General features: G+C 41.2%; 1 protein-coding gene across 4 annotated transcripts; it reads right to left on the bottom strand.

Moving 5' to 3' along the window:
• Positions 1-7,344: 7,344 nt before the first annotated feature.
• LOC138955723 (uncharacterized) lies at positions 7,345-17,058 on the bottom strand. Of its 4 annotated transcripts, none has more exons than XM_070327272.1 (4): positions 16,919-17,058; positions 16,048-16,403; positions 14,064-14,210; positions 7,345-9,691 (listed from the first exon to the last, which is right to left on the bottom strand). In XM_070327272.1, exon 4 carries the CDS (start codon positions 9,557-9,559, stop codon positions 9,101-9,103), a length of 459 nt encoding a protein of 152 aa, XP_070183373.1. In that variant the 5' UTR covers positions 9,560-9,691; positions 14,064-14,210; positions 16,048-16,403; positions 16,919-17,058; the 3' UTR covers positions 7,345-9,100. The 4 variants fall into 3 exon arrangements, 3 of the variants coding, with proteins under 3 accessions (XP_070183373.1, XP_070183374.1, XP_070183375.1); XM_070327274.1 differs by lacking the exon at positions 7,345-9,691 and having other exon boundaries at positions 11,828-14,210; XM_070327273.1 differs by lacking the exons at positions 16,048-16,403; positions 16,919-17,058 and having other exon boundaries at positions 14,064-15,865.
• Positions 17,059-18,538: the final 1,480 nt, after the last annotated feature.

Here is an 18,538-nt window from a genome sequence, read left to right as displayed (position 1 = left end):
GTTCTCGGTGGATCTTTTTCAAATTTGGACACCGTATTCAGCTACACCCCGGACACAATATCATCGATGAGATATTTCAACACGTGCTCTCAGCGCGCAGCGCTGAACTCATTTTCGTTTTTGGGTTCATTTCACCATTATAAGTAACTCTTCCTTATCTTCTCCAGTGTTTGGCGTTTATCTCCCTTCCTTCGTGTGGCTTTCCCGTTCAGTTGTAAGTTACTACACTGCGCTGTCCACTGCGCTGAGCGTCTTCGGATATTCCCGGCGTTCTGTTACTGTTACCTATTTTTAGAAGGTCACCGCAGTGTCCAGAACGTAAATTGGACCGTAAATTATCCTCACTGTAAAAGTGCAAAGGTCGAATCAATTTATAGCCACGCGAAAAATACACTGTCATCTATCTCTCTATAGATACGGCTTCTCTGTGTTTGTGTGTGTGTGTGTGTGTAAGTGTGTGTGTCTCTATGTAATCAACACCTGTGCATTCTTCAGTTCTGTTTGTGATGTGGTCTGGCGGCTTTTGTGTAATTTTATGTACTGGCCTTCCTTTGAGAAGCCATAACTTGCTCAGTCCTGTTTGAGTGGAGTTCGCCTCCAAAGGTGATTAACACGGTTACATTCGTCGACAAGGATGGGACTCGATATGGTCAGGAATGGCATTATGGCCACTGAATCATTTTCGTGCTGTTCCCATTCCACGAATCTGGGAGGGACCTAAGCTTGGCGGGTCCATAGTTCGGCGTACGGCTCTAAGTACTTCTTCCCGGCGAAGCCGGCTACCCGGCGAAGCGGGTATTCATTCTAGTATATTATATATTTGAAAAACATCAATGTTTACCTGTGTCAAGTTTCTTTTTTGGGAGAGTATACATTCAAGTTGCCATTTAATACATGTTTTAAGGACTGAAAATACATGTCACAAAATGGGAAACGGCCCAGGAGAATAACTTGTATGTAAAGCAGCAAATGATAAACACATGGTTTTACCCCTGAAAGCTCCAAAGATTTGGGAAAATGAATCTCGTTTGCCTTCACATATCAAACTGAACGTCAAGCAGCTCAAAAAAAGTCTCAAGAAAAGTTACGCTTTCAAAATAGCATTTCATTCTGTGTCGCAAAGCATGCTTAACATTTCTACGCTTCTACAAATGAACACAAGCATGCAATAATTCCCTCTCTTTTGAGTCCTGGTACTTGTATGCTTATTAAGAAAGCGGGATGATGTTTCCTTTATTTCAGAATTTCTTTTTTGTCTTGTTTCAGATGGAAAGTGCGGAGAAACCACCATCTCAGATTTCGTGTTTTTCATGTCTGGGAGCCGGTCCACAGTACCAGGAGGGTACCAGAGTCCTCTGACCGTGGTGTTTGTGGACACACCCGAAAAGCCACTCCCCAGAGTGTCAACTTGTGCCCTCAGAATGCAGGTGTCTGCCCGACAGGTCAAGAACTGAGGCAGAAGCTGTCCCAGGCTGTTCTTGAAGGGGGTGGATTTTATTTATTGTAAAAACTTTCCTTCAATGGTGCGTTTAGTTTCTGCTTGGTAGCCGTAGCTGTTGGTGTTTCTATCTGTACACACCCTGGGGGGGGGGGGGGGGGGGGGGGTGTTAACGTTGAACTTTGAAATCTTAAAATTATTAAGACAAGGTGTGTGTGGTTTTTTTCTCTCCGTAAAATAAGCTTTATTTTAGGTGCCTGTACCGTACATCATTTCTTACTTGCTATTAAATGCAAGAGAGAGACTTTCGAAGATTTGATGTTTGTGTTTCGCATTATTTTTGCTTGGTAGCCGTAGGTGTTGGTGTTTCTTTCTGTACACACCCTGCGAAAAAATGTTTGTTCTGCAATTTTGAAGAGAATTCACAAATGTATTCAAACTGAATTATTTGAGGTCATGCTGCAAAGGAAGAAAAAAAACATGACCCTGATTTAACCGGTTTCCTATACTCCTTTACATACCTTGTTTTTGTTTTGATTGTTTTCTTTGCTTTTTGCAGGGGGGGGGGGGGGGGGTGTTTAACGTTGAACTTTGAAATCTTAAAATTATTAAGACAAGGTGTGTGTGGGTTTTTTCTCTCAGTAAAATAAGCTTTATTTTGGGTGCCTGTACCGTACATCATTTCTTACTTGCTATTAAATGCAAGAGAGAGACTTTCGAAGATTTGATGTTTGTGTTTTGCATTATTTAAATTGCCGTTGTGTTTCAAGAGTGTGTTCTGTTCTTATTTGTTTTTTTGCACCACTGTTTGTCATTATGTTGCCTGCTTTTCGTGTTCCGTGTAACGCTGTCCATGGAAAACATGTAAAGCATTGTATTTCTCTCGACTATTGATCAAGTAAACTAAGCACTTCACATCATATCAGGTATCAGTTACCTAATGTACAGAATAAATGGTTCAACCCCCCTACTACACGAATAACACGTTGCCAGCAAAATATCAAAAGCACTCGGACTAGCGTTACAGTGTCCCATACAAAACTTGGCAATATACACCATAAACCGGATACAAACAAATCAATTGCACGCTAACAACTTTGTTATACTGTCTCATAATGGTATACAAATTAATAAACTCAAAAGCGTTTGTAACAGTTATGATAATGTGATATTCGTGCCCTGTGTAACGATAGTCTGTTTTTATGTTTTACCAAATTAACCAAAACTGGCGTTGTCTACTGCTTTTCCTTTTATAGTTTTACACTCCTCTGTAGTGAAGGTCACTGCTCACACAAGGGCGGGGATGTAGCTCAGTCCTGTTGGCCGCTGTCAGCGCGAGTTCGTCCCCACGTTCGGCGAGAGATTTATTATTGCTCACAGTCAACTTTGTGTGCAGACTCTCCTCGGTGTCCGAACACCCCCGTGTGTACACGCAAGCACAAGACCAAGTGCGCACGAAAAAGATCCTGTAATCCATGTCAGAGTTCGGTGGGTTATAGAAACACGAAAATACCCAGCATGCTTCCTCCGAAAGCGGCGTATGGCTGCCTAAATGGCGGGGTAAAAACGGTCATACACGTAAAAGCCGTGGGAGTTTCAGCCCATGAACGAACAAACGGCTCACACAATTTCAGCTTTCTTGTCTCTGTAACCAGTATTAAATAGTGACTGTTTTGCTAACTGTTCAGCTGTCACCTGCCAAGTAGAACCGATGTATTCTTTATGATGTGATAAAATTAAAGTATTCATTCCACTTTGTGATGGATGAACTCGCAACTGCCAAGTATTACCAGTCTTATGATGGGATAAAAATTAAGTATTCATTCCATTTTGTGATAGGTTAACTCTCAACTGCCAAGTAATACCAGTCTAATGATGTGATAAAAATATTCATTCCATTGTGTGATGGGTTAACTCTCACTGCCAAGTATTACCAGTGTGTCTTGTGATGTGATAAACATAAAGTATGCATTCCATTTTGTGATGATTTTCCTTATTTAAAGTGGATTTTCTGCATGACACTTGTTTGATTAAAATTAATTGTATTTGTGGCAGACAACTTGAGTTATGTTTTGTGTTTTTGTAAAAACAACTTGTTTTTTTTAATATGACTGGAAATGAGACTAGCAGCCATGAATCCATAACTACATTTTGCTGTCCATCATAGACATCTCACTCGCACATGTTCATTGCCTCACCATACAGGAATCAAAATCCATACAAACAATTTGTATTATCCAATATTCAAACTTGTCATACACATTTATTCATACACAAGAATTATGTGTCATACACATTCAAGCAATCAAGATCCAATAAATGTATATAATTGATGTTCTTAAAAAGACTACACACACACCTAAATATATAGGTGATCTTTGAAATGGGACATTTACATGCAAAATTCAGAATGCAAACAGAGCTTTGGCTTGCAAATTTAATAGTCATTAACCAGCACATAATATGAATAATTTTTGAAATTGTTGTGATACTGATTCAATTTTTCACATAAAATCAGAATTTCATTTATTTTAGTTTCCTGATACAAATGATTCGTCTAGCTTACCTTGAATAAACATACCAATACGTCAAAAAGTAGGACATCTGAGCTCAAAGATTAATAGTTTGGTTTGAAAAATCTCTAAATACACATAATTACAAAAACAAAACAAAATTCCGTGATAGAACATGTACTGATCTTGCAACTAAAGTAAAAAGGGGACTCGGGTGTGCTGTTAAAATTGTTGGCACATTTTAGTATCTAAAACTCACCTTTGATTTTAGGGGGTGCCTATTCTTTCTTTATTTGGTGTTTAACATTGTTTTCAACCACGAAGGTTATATCGCGACGGGGGAAGGGGGGAGATGGGATAGAGCCACTTGTCAATTGTTTCTTGTTCACAAAAGCACTTAATCAAAAATTTGCTCCAGGGGCTTGCAACGTAGTACAATATATTACCTTACTGGGAGAATGCAAGTTTCCAGTACAAAGGACATAACATTTCTTACATACTGCTTGAGTAAAATCTTTACAAAAATTGACTATATTCTGTACAAGAAACACTTAACAAGGGTAAAAGGAGAAACAGAATCAGTTAGTCGCCTCTTACGACATGCTGGGGAGCATCGGGTAAATTCTTCCCCCAAACCCGCGGGGGGTACCTATGCGACTGACCACAATGTTTACTTTCATCAGGCACAAAGTTCTTCAGCAGAAGAATGATTAATATTCTAGCAACAAACATGCAATAAATTCATACATGATTATTGATGTTCAAAAAATGCTCTACACTACTTCACCAAACTAAATGGAGAACTGAAAATGTTTAAAACACTTTCTTTCTTTATTTGGTGTTTTCAACCACGAAGGTTATATCGCCACGTGGAAGGGGGGGGGGGGGGGGGGGGGGGGAGATGGGATAGAGCCACTTGTTAATTGTTTCTTGTTCACAAAAGCACTAATCAAAAAATTGCTCCAGGGGAAAACACTAACCATAAACAATAAACACCACTATGAGGTTTGATAGGTAACTTAAAGGGACCTTGACCTTCAATGAACGTTGCAAAAAGCTTATGTTCTGATGAATATGGGTGAATGAGGCACCATTGAATATAAAAAGAAAAATAACTGATTTGACTCTAGTTAAACTATGGCGCTCATGGCATCATACCAAAGTTTGAACGAGTATCCCTTTCACTGTTCTGTACAGCTGTGAAAACACAGTGAGACATAATAATAATGAACATAAATTAATCACCCCTTCTCGCCAGAGCTCACGGCAATACACAATAGCAAAACAAATCAGAGCATTCACACACCGACACACACAAAGTCGTTAAAGGTTTATTGGCTGCGGCAATAATAGCCGCAAGAATAATCCTTTAGTTCGTTCAAAGTACCCAAGCATGTCCTGTATACAAAAGTAAGGCGATTGAGATTTTATTTTGTTTTTTTTACACAAGCCAGAGAACACCAGTGCTTGTGAGAGCAAAATGTTTGCCCGTAGGGAAGTGAACCTTCCTTATCTTTCGCACCAGAGAGCTGTTCAAAAGGGGTATTGTGCAAGTTGGCTATTAAACCATTGTAATTCGGAAAATGTCTTTAACCTTCGCCGGCACTCGTGGGTCCGTGCGGACCCAGAAGGGTGTTTGATTGCAAATATCTTTTAAACGAGTTGGAATTTTTTAATGAGCTTTTAGAAATGCCTCAGACACCTAACAAGCTATCATCTCCTAAAAGCTCATTAAATTTCAGTGATAATTAATTAATTAATTAATGGTCAAATTTAGACTACACACGGAAGCATTTGTGGGGACGTGCGGACCCATACTTCTCAAAGAAGGAAAAGCGTGTATACCCTTCCGAGGCACTCGTGGGTCCGTGCGGACCCAGAAGGGTGTTTGATTGCAAATGAGACAGTGACAAAAGGTCAGGTGTCATGTCTACTGTCCCGAATGACACACGATTGCTGACATTTCACCATTGCCAAAAGAATAAACAAATAAGAAATAGGTAGAAAATGAATGTGAAAACTGACTTTGATTGTTGATCAGTATTTTCTATACCACTAACAAATAATCTACTTACACATAGCTGTTTGGCAAATGTATGTTGCATGGGACACACTGACATGAAAGTGGAAGATGTTTTTCCCTCTAGAGAAACTACATATCAAGTTACACTTTTTGTGCTCTTCCATTCCAGTTGGCAATCAATTGTTAACGCATGTTATTAGAAAAAATAGAACGAAAACAGATTAGATAGAATGAAAAATGTACTGGTGATGTCATTTGGGACATACTGACATGAAAACGTCACCTTTTGTCATTGTCTCAAATATCTCTTAAACGAGTTGGAATTTTTTAATGAGCTTTTAGAAATGCCTCAGACACCTACAAAGCTTTCATCTCCTAAAAGCTCATTAAATTTCAGTGATAATTAATTAATTAATTAATTAATTAATGGTCAAATTTAGACTACACACGGAAGCATTCGTGGGGACGTGCGGACCCATACTTCTCAAAGAAGGAAAAGCGTGTATACCCTTCCGAGGCACTCGTGGGTCCATGCGGACCCATACTTCTCAAAGAAGGACAATTGTGCAAACCCTTCCGTGGCACTCGTGGGGCCATGCAGACCCATAATATTTTACCAAATACCGTGTGCAGTCTAAATTTGACCATTAATTAATTAATTAATTATCACTGAAATTTAATGAGCTTTTAGGAGATGATAGCTTTTTAGGTGTCTGAGGCATTTCTAAAAGCTCATTAAAAAATTCCAACTCGTTTAAGAGATATTTGCATCAAACACCCTTCTGTGTCCGCACGGACCCACGAGTGCCACGGAAGGATATGCATATTTTTCTTTCTTTGAGAAGCATGGGTCTGCACGGCCCCACGTAAGGATATGCACATTTTTCCTTCTTTGAGAAGCATGGGTCTGCACGGCCCCACGAATGCGTCCGTGTGTAGTCGATAACGAGTGCCGGCGAAGGTTAATGGCTGAATAACAATGAGTTCCTTTATACGTTGGATTGGGCAAGCCATATATATATATATATATATATAAATATATCTAGCATCAATAAACCTAAAAATACACTAAGGTCTTTTTCAAAAACAATAGTCTGTTTTAAAAACTTTCAGCAATTTTCAACCTTATAAATCTATACTATAGATACATCAAAAGAAATTTGGTCAGACATGGGATTCAGAAAAAGTGATAATTAAGGGAAAAAAAAGTGGGGGTCTGGGGGCCGCAGAAGGCCCCCAGTAGGGTCCAGGGGCAACGCCCCTGGTCGGGGTCTGGGGGCTTCACCCCCAGAAGCTGAAGGTTTTTAGTATTTTAGACACACAAAAATGGCCCTGAAATGCATATTTCAGCTTAATCGTAGCCCCCCCCCCCCCCCTTTCTCTTCTTTCCCATGTTGCTCAAATTAATTTTACGCTAAGACTCAAAATAAGGAGGAGAAAGAGAGAGAGAGAGAGAGAGAGAGAGAGAGGCGGGGATGGGGGGGGGGGGGGGGGGGGGGGTGGTGGCGTGTGACGGTGTGGTTTCAATGTTCTTACCTTGTCGGTGCCAAACGACTCCAGTGACTGATTACACGACTGGGTTTTCAGGATAGTCAGGTGCTTGTTGCTTTTCAAGTGGCTTTTGAGGGCAGTCTTTCCATTGGAACCGTAGTTGATAACATTAACATCGTTGCACAAAGTGCACTAAGCTTTTCCCGGCAAGTTGATTTTAGCAAAAGCATCGCCAACTTTCAGTTTCACGTCTTGTGTCTTCTGGCCTTTCTCGTATTTCCAGCTCAATGATACAACTTCATCGAGCCAGTCGAATCTCCAGAGATTTTTCTTGTACTTCTGCTGGTCAATTTCCCGGGATAGAACGGTTTCGTCTCGCTTTAGCTTCCTCATCATTTTGGCAAGTGGCTCGAAGCGATGTAAAAATGGCGCCGAATCATTCTCATACGGTATGCTTTAGCTTATACTGAATCCCCGATAGCTACGTTGAAACGGTGACTGTAGGAGACAAAGACACAGAGCGCGTTCCCATACGGATCGACCAGCAACAGTCTGACCGTTTTAGGAACCAACCGTTCAAGAATAGTATGGAATGGAGCGTCGCGATCAGCGGACCGGCCGAAAAACTTGGGTCTTTACCTACATATATCCCAACATTTTCTCAGCGGATTTGCACGAATCTCAAGAATGATCCCTGGAGCCTAAAAATTTACGGAATTCCGTAATTTTACGGAAGAATCCCATGTCTGTTTGGTGCAATTAAACAGGTAACCTAATGGCAAATCATTGTGTAAAACTTTCTTTACAACTTTCTTTCACAAAGTGTACATATTTTTTTTTATTTTTTTAGCAATATTGTTTTTGTGGTGCAGTACCTGTGTTTAAAAATAATAAAATACACAGCGGACATAATTTCGCTTTATTTGAATGACTTTCCACTTTACAAAGATTGGTTTAGAATTAGAGCGCAGATTTAAACCAATTTGAAAAAAACAGTTGCTTATACCTTCTACCATGCTTGGTACTTTGAACAAACTTTATGATTGTTTTTGAGGCTTTCATTGTTGCAGCCCAATGCTGCTCAGTGCAAATTAACTTTTTTGAAGGCGAAGTGTCTGCACCCAGACACATCCTTACTCTGAGGTCTCAAAGCAAACCCGCAAATTGAGGCACACCTCCCAACGCCATGCAAGATATTGCAGATTTATTGCACGATTACGTGGCTGGAGCGGATAGGGCAAGTAGCCTAATAAGTTTACAATTTAAAACGAATGCTTCTTTCATTGACAAAAGCAGTAATCATGTGTCAAAACACTGGATCGGCTTTGGAATGCGCTTGTAAATAAAAGTAGACAATGAATTTTTCTTGTGATTCCACTGACCAATCTGCTTGTAGTCTGGACAATCAAGCGTACAAAATATGGCAAAATCGTATGGGTTCACAGGTCTGCTATACACTTCAGGTTTGGGGTGTCCACAAGCTAACTTTTTTTTTACTCGAGCATGTTGGCAACGAACTGGAGAACAACATCTGACCATGTTGATTGGTGGGTGGCCCACTCCGAGGGTCAATGCGCTCCGTTAGTTGCACGAGCTGTTCCTCAGAGAGGGGGCAAGCCGTGGCAGGCACATATCCTAACGACTGTCTGGCAAAGGATGGTCCTCGATTATCGATTGAAGGCTTCTCCCTTTCCAGAAGTCCTGTACTGCTGTGGATGTGCTGGCTCGTCTCTCCAGCATCCCCCTGAAGAAGAGCTGCAGGGGAGTTCTGTTGCGCTCTGTCCTCAGGGGTTGGTGGTTCTTCTGTTCCACAATCCACTGTAGGGACCGGTTCGGCAGAAAAACATAGTGGAGGGCCCACAAGTGAATGGGATTGTCCATGTTCAGTATCCCCAGACCACCTTCTGCCTGTGGTGTTCTCATTGCAGTAAACAGGTCATGGTAAGGGTTCACCACATCTTTCCAGACGTCGAGCCAGAGACGCTCGATCCTTTGGTTATGGTCACTGCGGCCTTGCATCGCACTGCCTCTCCCTTCTCCCCTGTGTTCATTCATGAGGGCGACGACATCCAGATTCTCGCCACCATGGTCCATGCGGAGTCCAAAGCGTTGGGTTCCACCCAAAAACAGATCCCGAACGGTCTCTGACCTGTTGTTTCGGTGGCATGGAGGAAGGTAGTGGCCCGGCTAAAGCCATCGATTGCCCCATGAATCACCATTTTCCACCTGCAATATAACAAACAGAGATCCGTTTCCATATGTGATTTCACCACACAAATTCTGATTAAAGAGTTATTGGGAAATAAGTACAGGTAACATGCTCAGTAAATATTAAAAAGTAATGGTCAAAGTGCTTTTTCATGACCGAGAATCAAGACCATTATTTTTAATATATATCATTGAGAAAAGGTGTGTAACCCATTTAATCCACCTTTCTTCAATTTTGCAAAGAAATAAATCAAGAAAAGCAATTGCTTTATATGACTTTTCTTCGTCATGTCCATAAGCCTTAAGGGTCTTGTAGGTCTTAAAAGGAGGATTCCACTAACTGCTGGGACTCTAAAATTTGATAAAAATAAGCAAAATTTTGGTAATGTCAGCTGGTTAATAACACATACAATTCAGTGAAATTTAATAAAAATAACTGAGAAAACCGCAATGTAAAGCTTTTACAAACTTGACCCCACTGTGACCCCAAAATGTGACAGGGATCAACCAAACTAGGGTCACGTAGGTAGATGATCAAATCCTTCAAGTGTTCAAAGTTTCAAAGCTCAAGCTTCAAAAACACCTGAGATAACATCAATGTTAAGATATTTTGATTCGAACATGACCCCCTGTGACCCCAAAACTTGACGAAGGTCAATCTTCTTCTTCTTCAGCGTTCGACGATGGCTGTGTCTAGATTCTTTGGCCCGTGATGTTGACGAAGTGGGCTGTGACGAAGGTCAATCAACCTTATGTCGTCTTCTTCTTCTTATGCACTCGTGGTTTGCACGAGTGGAATTTTACGTGTATGACCGTTTTTACCCCACCATTTAGGCAGCCATACGCCGCTTTCGGAGGAAGCATGCTGGGTATTTTCTTGTTTCTATAACCCACCGAACTCTGACATGGATTACAGGATCTTTTTCGTGCGCACTTGGTCTTGTGCTTGTGTGTACACACGGGGGTGTTCGGACACCGAGGAGAGTCTGCACACAAAGTTGACTCCGAGAAATAAATCTCCCGCCGAACGTGGGGACAAACTCACGCTGACAGCAGGCAACTGGATACAAATCTAGCGCGCTACCGACTGAGCTACATCCCCGCCCACAATCTTATGTCAAGTTGGTAGATTATCAAAACCTAGAAGTGTGCGTACTATTAAAGCTCTAGCTAAAAACACATCTGAGATAACATCAACGTTAAGTTTTTATTAAACGAACATGACCCCGCTGTGACCCCAAAATTTGATGAGGGTCAACGAAACTGGGGTCACTTCGTGAAATCATCAAACCCTAAAAGTGTGCAAAGTTTCAGAGGACTAGCTGTATAAACTTCTGAGATAACAGCTCAACGTTACATTTTTTGTCCTTGGACAGACAGACAGCCTGCCCACAGCACACATAATTATTTTGATCAAGTATTATTCACTCAGCCAGTCTACCTGCACAAGCATGTGATTAATCCATGGTTGAAGAGTTCTGTGAAAATTGCGCAATTCTGCAAACTCTTTATAGCAGTTAATTTAATTTCGAATAAAATAAAGTACATAGTTGTTCTGCTAAGACGATAAGGCAAATATTTTTGCGTTCTTTTCATGTTTAAGTATCTCGGGAAAAAAAGTTCTATTTATGAAGTGAAATATAATTGACCTACAGATTACTGTCTTTTTGAGTCACTTGAGAAAAAGTGACTCTATGTAATCGGTCAGTGTTAGTCTGTCCGTCCGGCCGGCCGTCCGTCCGTAGACACCACCTTAACGTTGGACTTTTCTCGGAAACTATCAAAGCGATCGGGCTCATATTTTGTTTAGTCGTGACCTCCAATGACCTCTACACTTTAACGATGGTTTCGTTGACCGTTGACCTTTTTCAAGGTCACAGGTCAGCGTCAAAGGAAAAATTAGACATTTTATATCTTTGACAAAGTTCATCGGATGTGATTGAAACTTTGTAGGATTATTCTTTACATCAAAGTATTTACATCTGTAGCCTTTTACGAACGTTATCAGAAAAACAAGGGAGATAACTAGCCTTTTCTGTTCGGCAACACACAACTTAACGTTGGGCTTTTCTCGGAAACTATAAAAGTGACCGGGCTCAAATTTTATGTGAACGTGACTCATTGTGTTGTGAATAGCAATTTCTTCCTGTCCATCTGATGCCTCATATAATATTCAGAACTGCGAAAGTGACTCGATCGAGCGTTTGCTCTTCTTGTTATTTGTACAAATGCAAAATGGGAACAACTCTATTTTCTACACAAAATATGAGAGTTACTTGCCTTGAGACCTTGTGTCTGGTACAACGTAGATTTTGATTTAGAAAACAACCAAACTTATGGATCTTATATTGGATTCTGTGTGTTGAAACCTGAAATGAATAGTGTAAATGCAGTATGTATGAGCTCTTTCCTCTTTCGAATATTTGAGCATTCAGAACTTTTCAGTCACCAAGCAGTGACCACACAGTGTGGTTTCTCAACCTATGAGCTATCGAGGATTCAGACTGGTTGCTGGGTGGTTATTTGTTAGGACTAGGTAGCTTGGTATTCACCGAAAAGTATTCCCCCCTCTGCTTATTTCTCTGTTAACTTGAAGGGGTGTTTATTGTTAAAAAAAACACAAAGCAACCAAATTTAAATAACCACCCAGTAGAAATGGTAAGGTATAACCAGAATATGTTTTGTATTCCGTGGGGAAATCATCAATGGACCAGTCTTTCATTACATATCCAGAAAATGACAAAATAAAAAGAAAAGAAAAGAAAATACTTGCACACGACTCACCTTCGTTACCCACCTACCCCTTAGAAGACGCCCTTCCTTTTACGATCCCAAACAAGACATTTTCAAGACCCTGTTTCATAGCTGCCAACCCCTGTGAAGCCCAAAGAGTAGCATTTTGGAACTTTCACCCAATGTCAGAGTTGCAATTGGTGTTTATAAGCATAGCACTCGCATAATCTTAAATTTGAATCGCAAGCCCGCATTTAAAATGCCATCAAAAACGTTTGTAAGATTCTGAGAGCTCTACGACATTACAACCGTCTAAACATAGTTCAATGTCACACGCTTTCCTTCTTTGCCACTACTAAAGCAAACGTATGCAAGATTGTATGTTACACGCTTTAGGAGCATGGCAAGAACGGATTCAAACTCAAAATCGTCACTCCAAAAAAACATAAAATGCACACACGACTTTTATTTCTCCTGCTGTTATCGTTTCTTCTCTTTACAGATTCTTCAACGCTCAGAATACTGAAAACGGCACCCCAGACGACAGTACTGTTTCCATACGCGAATTTAAGTTCCCTTGGAAAGTGGTTCGCTCAGGAGGCCTGTTTGTCTGACACTATAAGGACAGAGTTCTGAACATAGATGACAAAGATTCCGGAATGAACAAACATTTTGCGGATGCAGACACAGAAAGACGTCATGAAGAATGAGATGCTTCAAAAGATACAGACTGTGACGATGACTGTGACGTCATTCCCATATAACGAGACGTCATTCACAGTTGTTCGGCCACTTCCGTCAAAAAGTAGATTTAGACAATCAACGTAATCTCGTGTGGAAGAAAACGTCTGTCACACAACCAAGTCGGAATAGCAGGTATTATTACCTATACACGCAAAGTCTGTCGAATTCTTCGGCAAAAATCGTTGAAAATGATTTGCCCGCATCGGCGTGGAACTTGCACCATAATCTTCACCACCCTTACGTTTCCCCGTTTTTATCCTGTCTCCCTCCAGTTTCCACTTCTAACACCGTCACTGTGCACAGCTTACAACTTAACAAGTGCATTGCATATATTCTAATCAAATTCACAATTGGCGCATAGAGTCACCGGAAATGCGAATGCTTGCAATAAAATTCACGATTTGCTAAGCAAGTCACGTGGACAATATCGAGTCATAACGGAGTGGTTCCCAGCCATCGGTACTCGACTAGTTATGCAATGTTCATTGTTGATTGTCAAGCAATAAGTGAACATTTTGCACGCTTGTCATTTTTTTTTTTTTTTAGCGTAGCAGCTCAGGGCTTAGAGTAGCAGCGTAGCAATTCCTGCAAAATCGGAGCATGCTGCGCCAAAATCGTAGCAATTGGCAGGTATGCTGTTCTCTAAGATATTCTGCTCATAACCTCTGTAAGTTTACCCCCATTATAAGACCTTATTATCTCAGGGTTATGTAGGTCTTAAAAGAAAGATTCCAGCGTCATAAAATAATGTTTAAGAGAATTCCTTATGCCACCTGTATCAATCCACTCAAATTCCATGTTCAAACTGGCACAACCCCCAACATCCTCCCCACCACCGGACACACTCAACATTCACCAAATTTTGAAAAAGGATTTTTTTGTGCCCAGTGTATGTATTTGTAGCTGTACTCACGATATCAACTTGTGGTATCCGTCTAGATGCCAGAGAGCGTTTGGTCCTGATACTTGGTACAGACGACGTCTCGTGGGCCTCAACGCCAAAGCTCTGACAGCTACTCCACCAGGATCAACCCGCTGGATGGCTCCCCGTACTCTGTGCCTTTGTGGAGCGTGTAAGAATACAACTTATTACACTAACGTGACATACCACTCATGTCATAACAATACCATTCACTCTACATTGCATGTGTAAAGAGGTCTTGTCTGACAAGGACCTGATTTTTCACTGCCTCCAATACCGAAACAAGCGTCCTTCTTTGAACACTCGGAAGAATTTTAAGAACGTAAACACCACACCAGTGACATTTCCTTGCTTTGACATAAAAGATTACACGAGGCATTCGGAGATATCCAGGTTCAATTTTTAAGCTTCTTCAATCTGGGCGCTTCGACAAAGGGACATTTACAGCAATGAACATGCAACAGTATGTACAGGGTCCCCACTGGTTTTTAGAAACAAAATTCCATGACTTTTCCATGAGCCTCAATAACATTTTCCATGACTAGATCCACAGGTCGCCATTTCCGAACACGCAAACTTTTTACATCTTGTCACTGCCAGTTTTGACACTGGCTTGCTTTGCACTGAATTTGAGTCAGTTTCTACGCAGTGTCTCTTTGACAAGCAAGTCAAGCATTTGCTACGCAGTCAGATTATCGGTAATGTTTGCTGGTCCTGTCATTTCACTAAACTGGACCAGCCACTGTTTGTATCCATCTGCACTTTCGTAAATTCCGTTTCATAACCGTCACTAACACTGTGACTTGACGAACTGTCATTTTTTTTCACCGCGATACACAGTTCATTGCGAAGATCTTCCTTGGTAATTCGTTCCAATTCCGCATACTTTTTGTTGTCAAGAAACAACTCGAAAGAAAGCTGGCGTGCTAAAGGTTATTTTTTTTTTCTTTCTTATTTATGTTAAATTCCATGACTTGAATTGAAATTCCATGACTTGAATTGAAATTCCATGACTTTCCAGGCCTGGAAAATTAAAAATCAAATTCCATGACTTTCCATGACCTGTACGAACCCTGTATGTAGGATAAACAGAATACTACATGGCTTCCTGTTTGATACCAGTTTTACACTAGTGTTTTGAAATATTGTTCGCAGTTTAATATTTAAAAGCACAACTTGTGTAAAACTGGTATTTCATAGGAAACCATATAGTATTCTCTATGTGGACAACAATGTCACAGGCTTACCCACTAAAGTTCTTTAGGAGCTTCTGACATATTTGCCTTAAAAACAACATGCAAAATAACTTGTGGAATCCAAAAGCACCAAGCCGCATTAGTGGCCCAATTAGAGCTGCAGACTATTACGCTTTCGATGTAGCATGCTACTTGTAAAACAGAAAATGCTACTTCGTTATACAGACACTCTACAATGTTCATTTGTTCCTGCTGCTGTTTTCTTGTCTGAACACAGTTATTGCAACATTTGTGTCTTGACATATAAACATGTAGGTGCAGTGGATTATAAGATGATGCAATACTTAAAGATAAACACCATTTGCTACACTATAAATTCAAGATTGCTACACATGAAGCTTCATAGGGGCTGACAGCTCTGCATCATACACCTGCACATAAATCTTACTGACTGAGTTGATGAGTATTTACACATTGCACACCTCCCACATTGAAGTAAACAATTGAATATCTTCAGTTAATCGAAGTACACTTAAAGATGAAGTTCTCTCCATAGGAATACTGTGCATCACCCTTGCATGTAAGTGAACTCAAAGTACTATGTGAACAGAACAGAACCAATTAGATCATTGTCAGATTGAATTACAATTAACATTGACACGCTTCCATTTGAAACTTTTCAGTTGTCATTGTGGATTGACGCCCCGGGCCCCAGATCCTGCGTTTAACTTTATCCTCGACGAACAAAACAACAGGCACCAATTGGGTGGCCGCCTCACCTGTGATTGTGTTGACCAGGTTGGCAACCGAGCCAGACAGGGTAGAATTGCTGGTACCGGTTGTCATCGATCCCGATGTTGAGGCGATGGCCTCACGATCACCCGAAACAGCTTCTTGCAGACGTTGGTTGTCTTTCTGGAGCGAGACAATGGCCACTTGCCGCTCCCCCAGCCTGCGTAGTTCTGCCAATACCGCGGCCAAAGCAGTGGCGCTTTCTTCCCCTCCTGCTGTGGCTGACTCAAACCCACCGGGTTGTCGCTGCGAGGCTGTCTGGTTGCTGGCCCTCGGCCGACCTGCAGCGGCTCGGGTCACTTCGGCTACCCGCCTTGACGCTGCCCTCCTGGGAGGCATATTCCTGTGCATAAAAAACAGGATATGTGAACACAGCCTTATTTGTCAGATTACTGAGAATTACACATAAGCCTTGAACTTGTCTGCTGCTCCTTGCAGGAGTTAACAACTCCTTCACTGTTCAGCCTGTAAAAGGTGTTTAATATCCCATACTTCTGAAGTTGTCACCAGATTTTGGGAGTCTGAAATACAAACCAAAGAAATTGATTAAAATCTGTCCCAAATTACTTCAAACCAATTGTGTTTTCTGTGTCAAACTCAAATCCTGGCACCCAGTACCCCCACCAAACGAGTTTGGAATCTCTGAGGCTCAATACATTTATGACAAACAGAACACCAACAGGAAATTACATCATGGTTCTCTGAACTGTCACACACCAACATAATACCTGGCTAACAAATCCACATACTAACTAATGTTGGAATCTCTGAGGCCCTATAGCTTAATTTGACAAAAAGAACAACAGCGAACCATGTTTTCTGATTCTCTGAAAAATCAGCCCCACCATGAAATATTACCTAGCCCACTGTCAGTCAGTCCGCAGATCATCAAGTGGATTATCGACTTCCTGGTGGGTCGATCTCAGTACGTGGCAGTAGACGGGGTCATCTCAGACAGCCTCGAGATCAGTACAGGGAGTCCACAAGGCTGCTGTTTGTCTCCGACAATCTTCACCCTGTACACCAACGACTGTAGAGCCACCAATGGCAAACTTTCGAAGTTTGCTGATGACTCAGCTCTGGTAGGCCTGATACAGAATGATGATGACACAGTGTACAAACAGGAGGTGGACAAACTAGTAGAGTGGTGTGACCAGAACAGCCTAGACCTCAATGTGGGCAAAACAAAAGAGATGATCACAGACTTTAGGAGAGGGGAAAAGGAAACAGAGCCACTAGTGATAGGGGGGAAAGAGGTAGAACAAGTACAAGAGTACAAATACTTGGGCTGCATCATCAGTTCAGATCTCTCGTGGTCAAAACACATAGCCAAGGTAGTTAGCAAGTGCAATTCAAGATTGTACTTTCTGAGGAAACTCAAGCAGTTCAAGGTCTGCCCTGAAATACTGGCAATGTTCTACAGAGCCAGCATTGAAAGTGTTTTGACCTTCAACCTCATGGTATGGTACTATGGGGCTACTGTAGAGGACAAGAGCCATCTGGCAAGAGTGATCAGACAGGCAGAAAAGGTGGTTGGGGTTCAGTTCCCAAGCTTGGATGAACTGGTGCATAAGAGAACAGCCACAAAAGCACGAAAGGTCGTTGAAGATGAATCGCACCCCCTGCATGATCAGTTTGCACTCATGCCATCTAGGCGTAGATACAGAGCTGCAAAGTGTAGAACCTCTCGCATGCGGAAGTCGTTTATTCCATCCGCCATCTCAGTTCTCAATGATACCACTTAGTGCATGCATGTGAAACTGAAAAATGTACAATGGAGTTTTCCTCAGAGCTAGCTAGGAATGCATTGTACACTAATGTTGTCATGTTATTGTTGTGTTTTTTATCTTAATCTTAATGTTTTAAAATTATCTCCACAACTTATAAAGTATACTTTTACACTAGAATTATGTTTAAACAAATCAAGTATGTATGTTTAATATTATTCTTATGAAGTTTTTTTACAACTATTTAGAATAGAACAGTCTGTTTTGAATGTCAATCACTGGGAGCAGTCAGAAGAGTAAGAATTCTGTTTTGTTCTCACTATCATTTGCTTATGAAGATCATGATGTTGTTCCTTTGCTTAGTCAGTCCTAGAAATAATGTCCTAGACCTGTCTTACCTTGCTGTTATCAGTATTTTTGCCCTCTTTCATTACGATGCTATGGTATTTCTGTGGGTCTCCACATGTGTTTGTTTATAAGGCGGAAGTGACCTCCCCTTGTACACAATAGGCCCTCAGATGAAGCCTACGGACAGACTAGAATAGAACATGCACATAACACAGAAGGTCTGCACAGCACACTCACACACAGCAATACAGCACACCGTCTTGTACCTCCTTCTGCCCTGCCGAAGTCGGGGTATCCTTTTTAATCCACCGAACATTAATATCCACAGCCATGTGTGTCTCCTGCCTCCGAACACACACGCCACAGAGCTCGACTCGATGTGCGCAGTTTCGTATAAAAATTA

This window comes from Littorina saxatilis, unplaced genomic scaffold (assembly GCF_037325665.1).
Source record: "Littorina saxatilis isolate snail1 unplaced genomic scaffold, US_GU_Lsax_2.0 scaffold_1765, whole genome shotgun sequence".
Taxonomy (NCBI): domain Eukaryota; kingdom Metazoa; phylum Mollusca; class Gastropoda; order Littorinimorpha; family Littorinidae; genus Littorina; species Littorina saxatilis.
The sequence above is the reverse complement of the archived record's forward strand: the minus strand, read 5'-3'. Positions and strand labels throughout refer to the sequence as shown.

Coding starts and splice junctions, on each gene's coding strand:
- LOC138955723 (XM_070327272.1), bottom strand. CDS start 9,559: ATGGACCATGGTGGCGAGAATCTGGATGTCGTCGCCCTCATGAATGAA.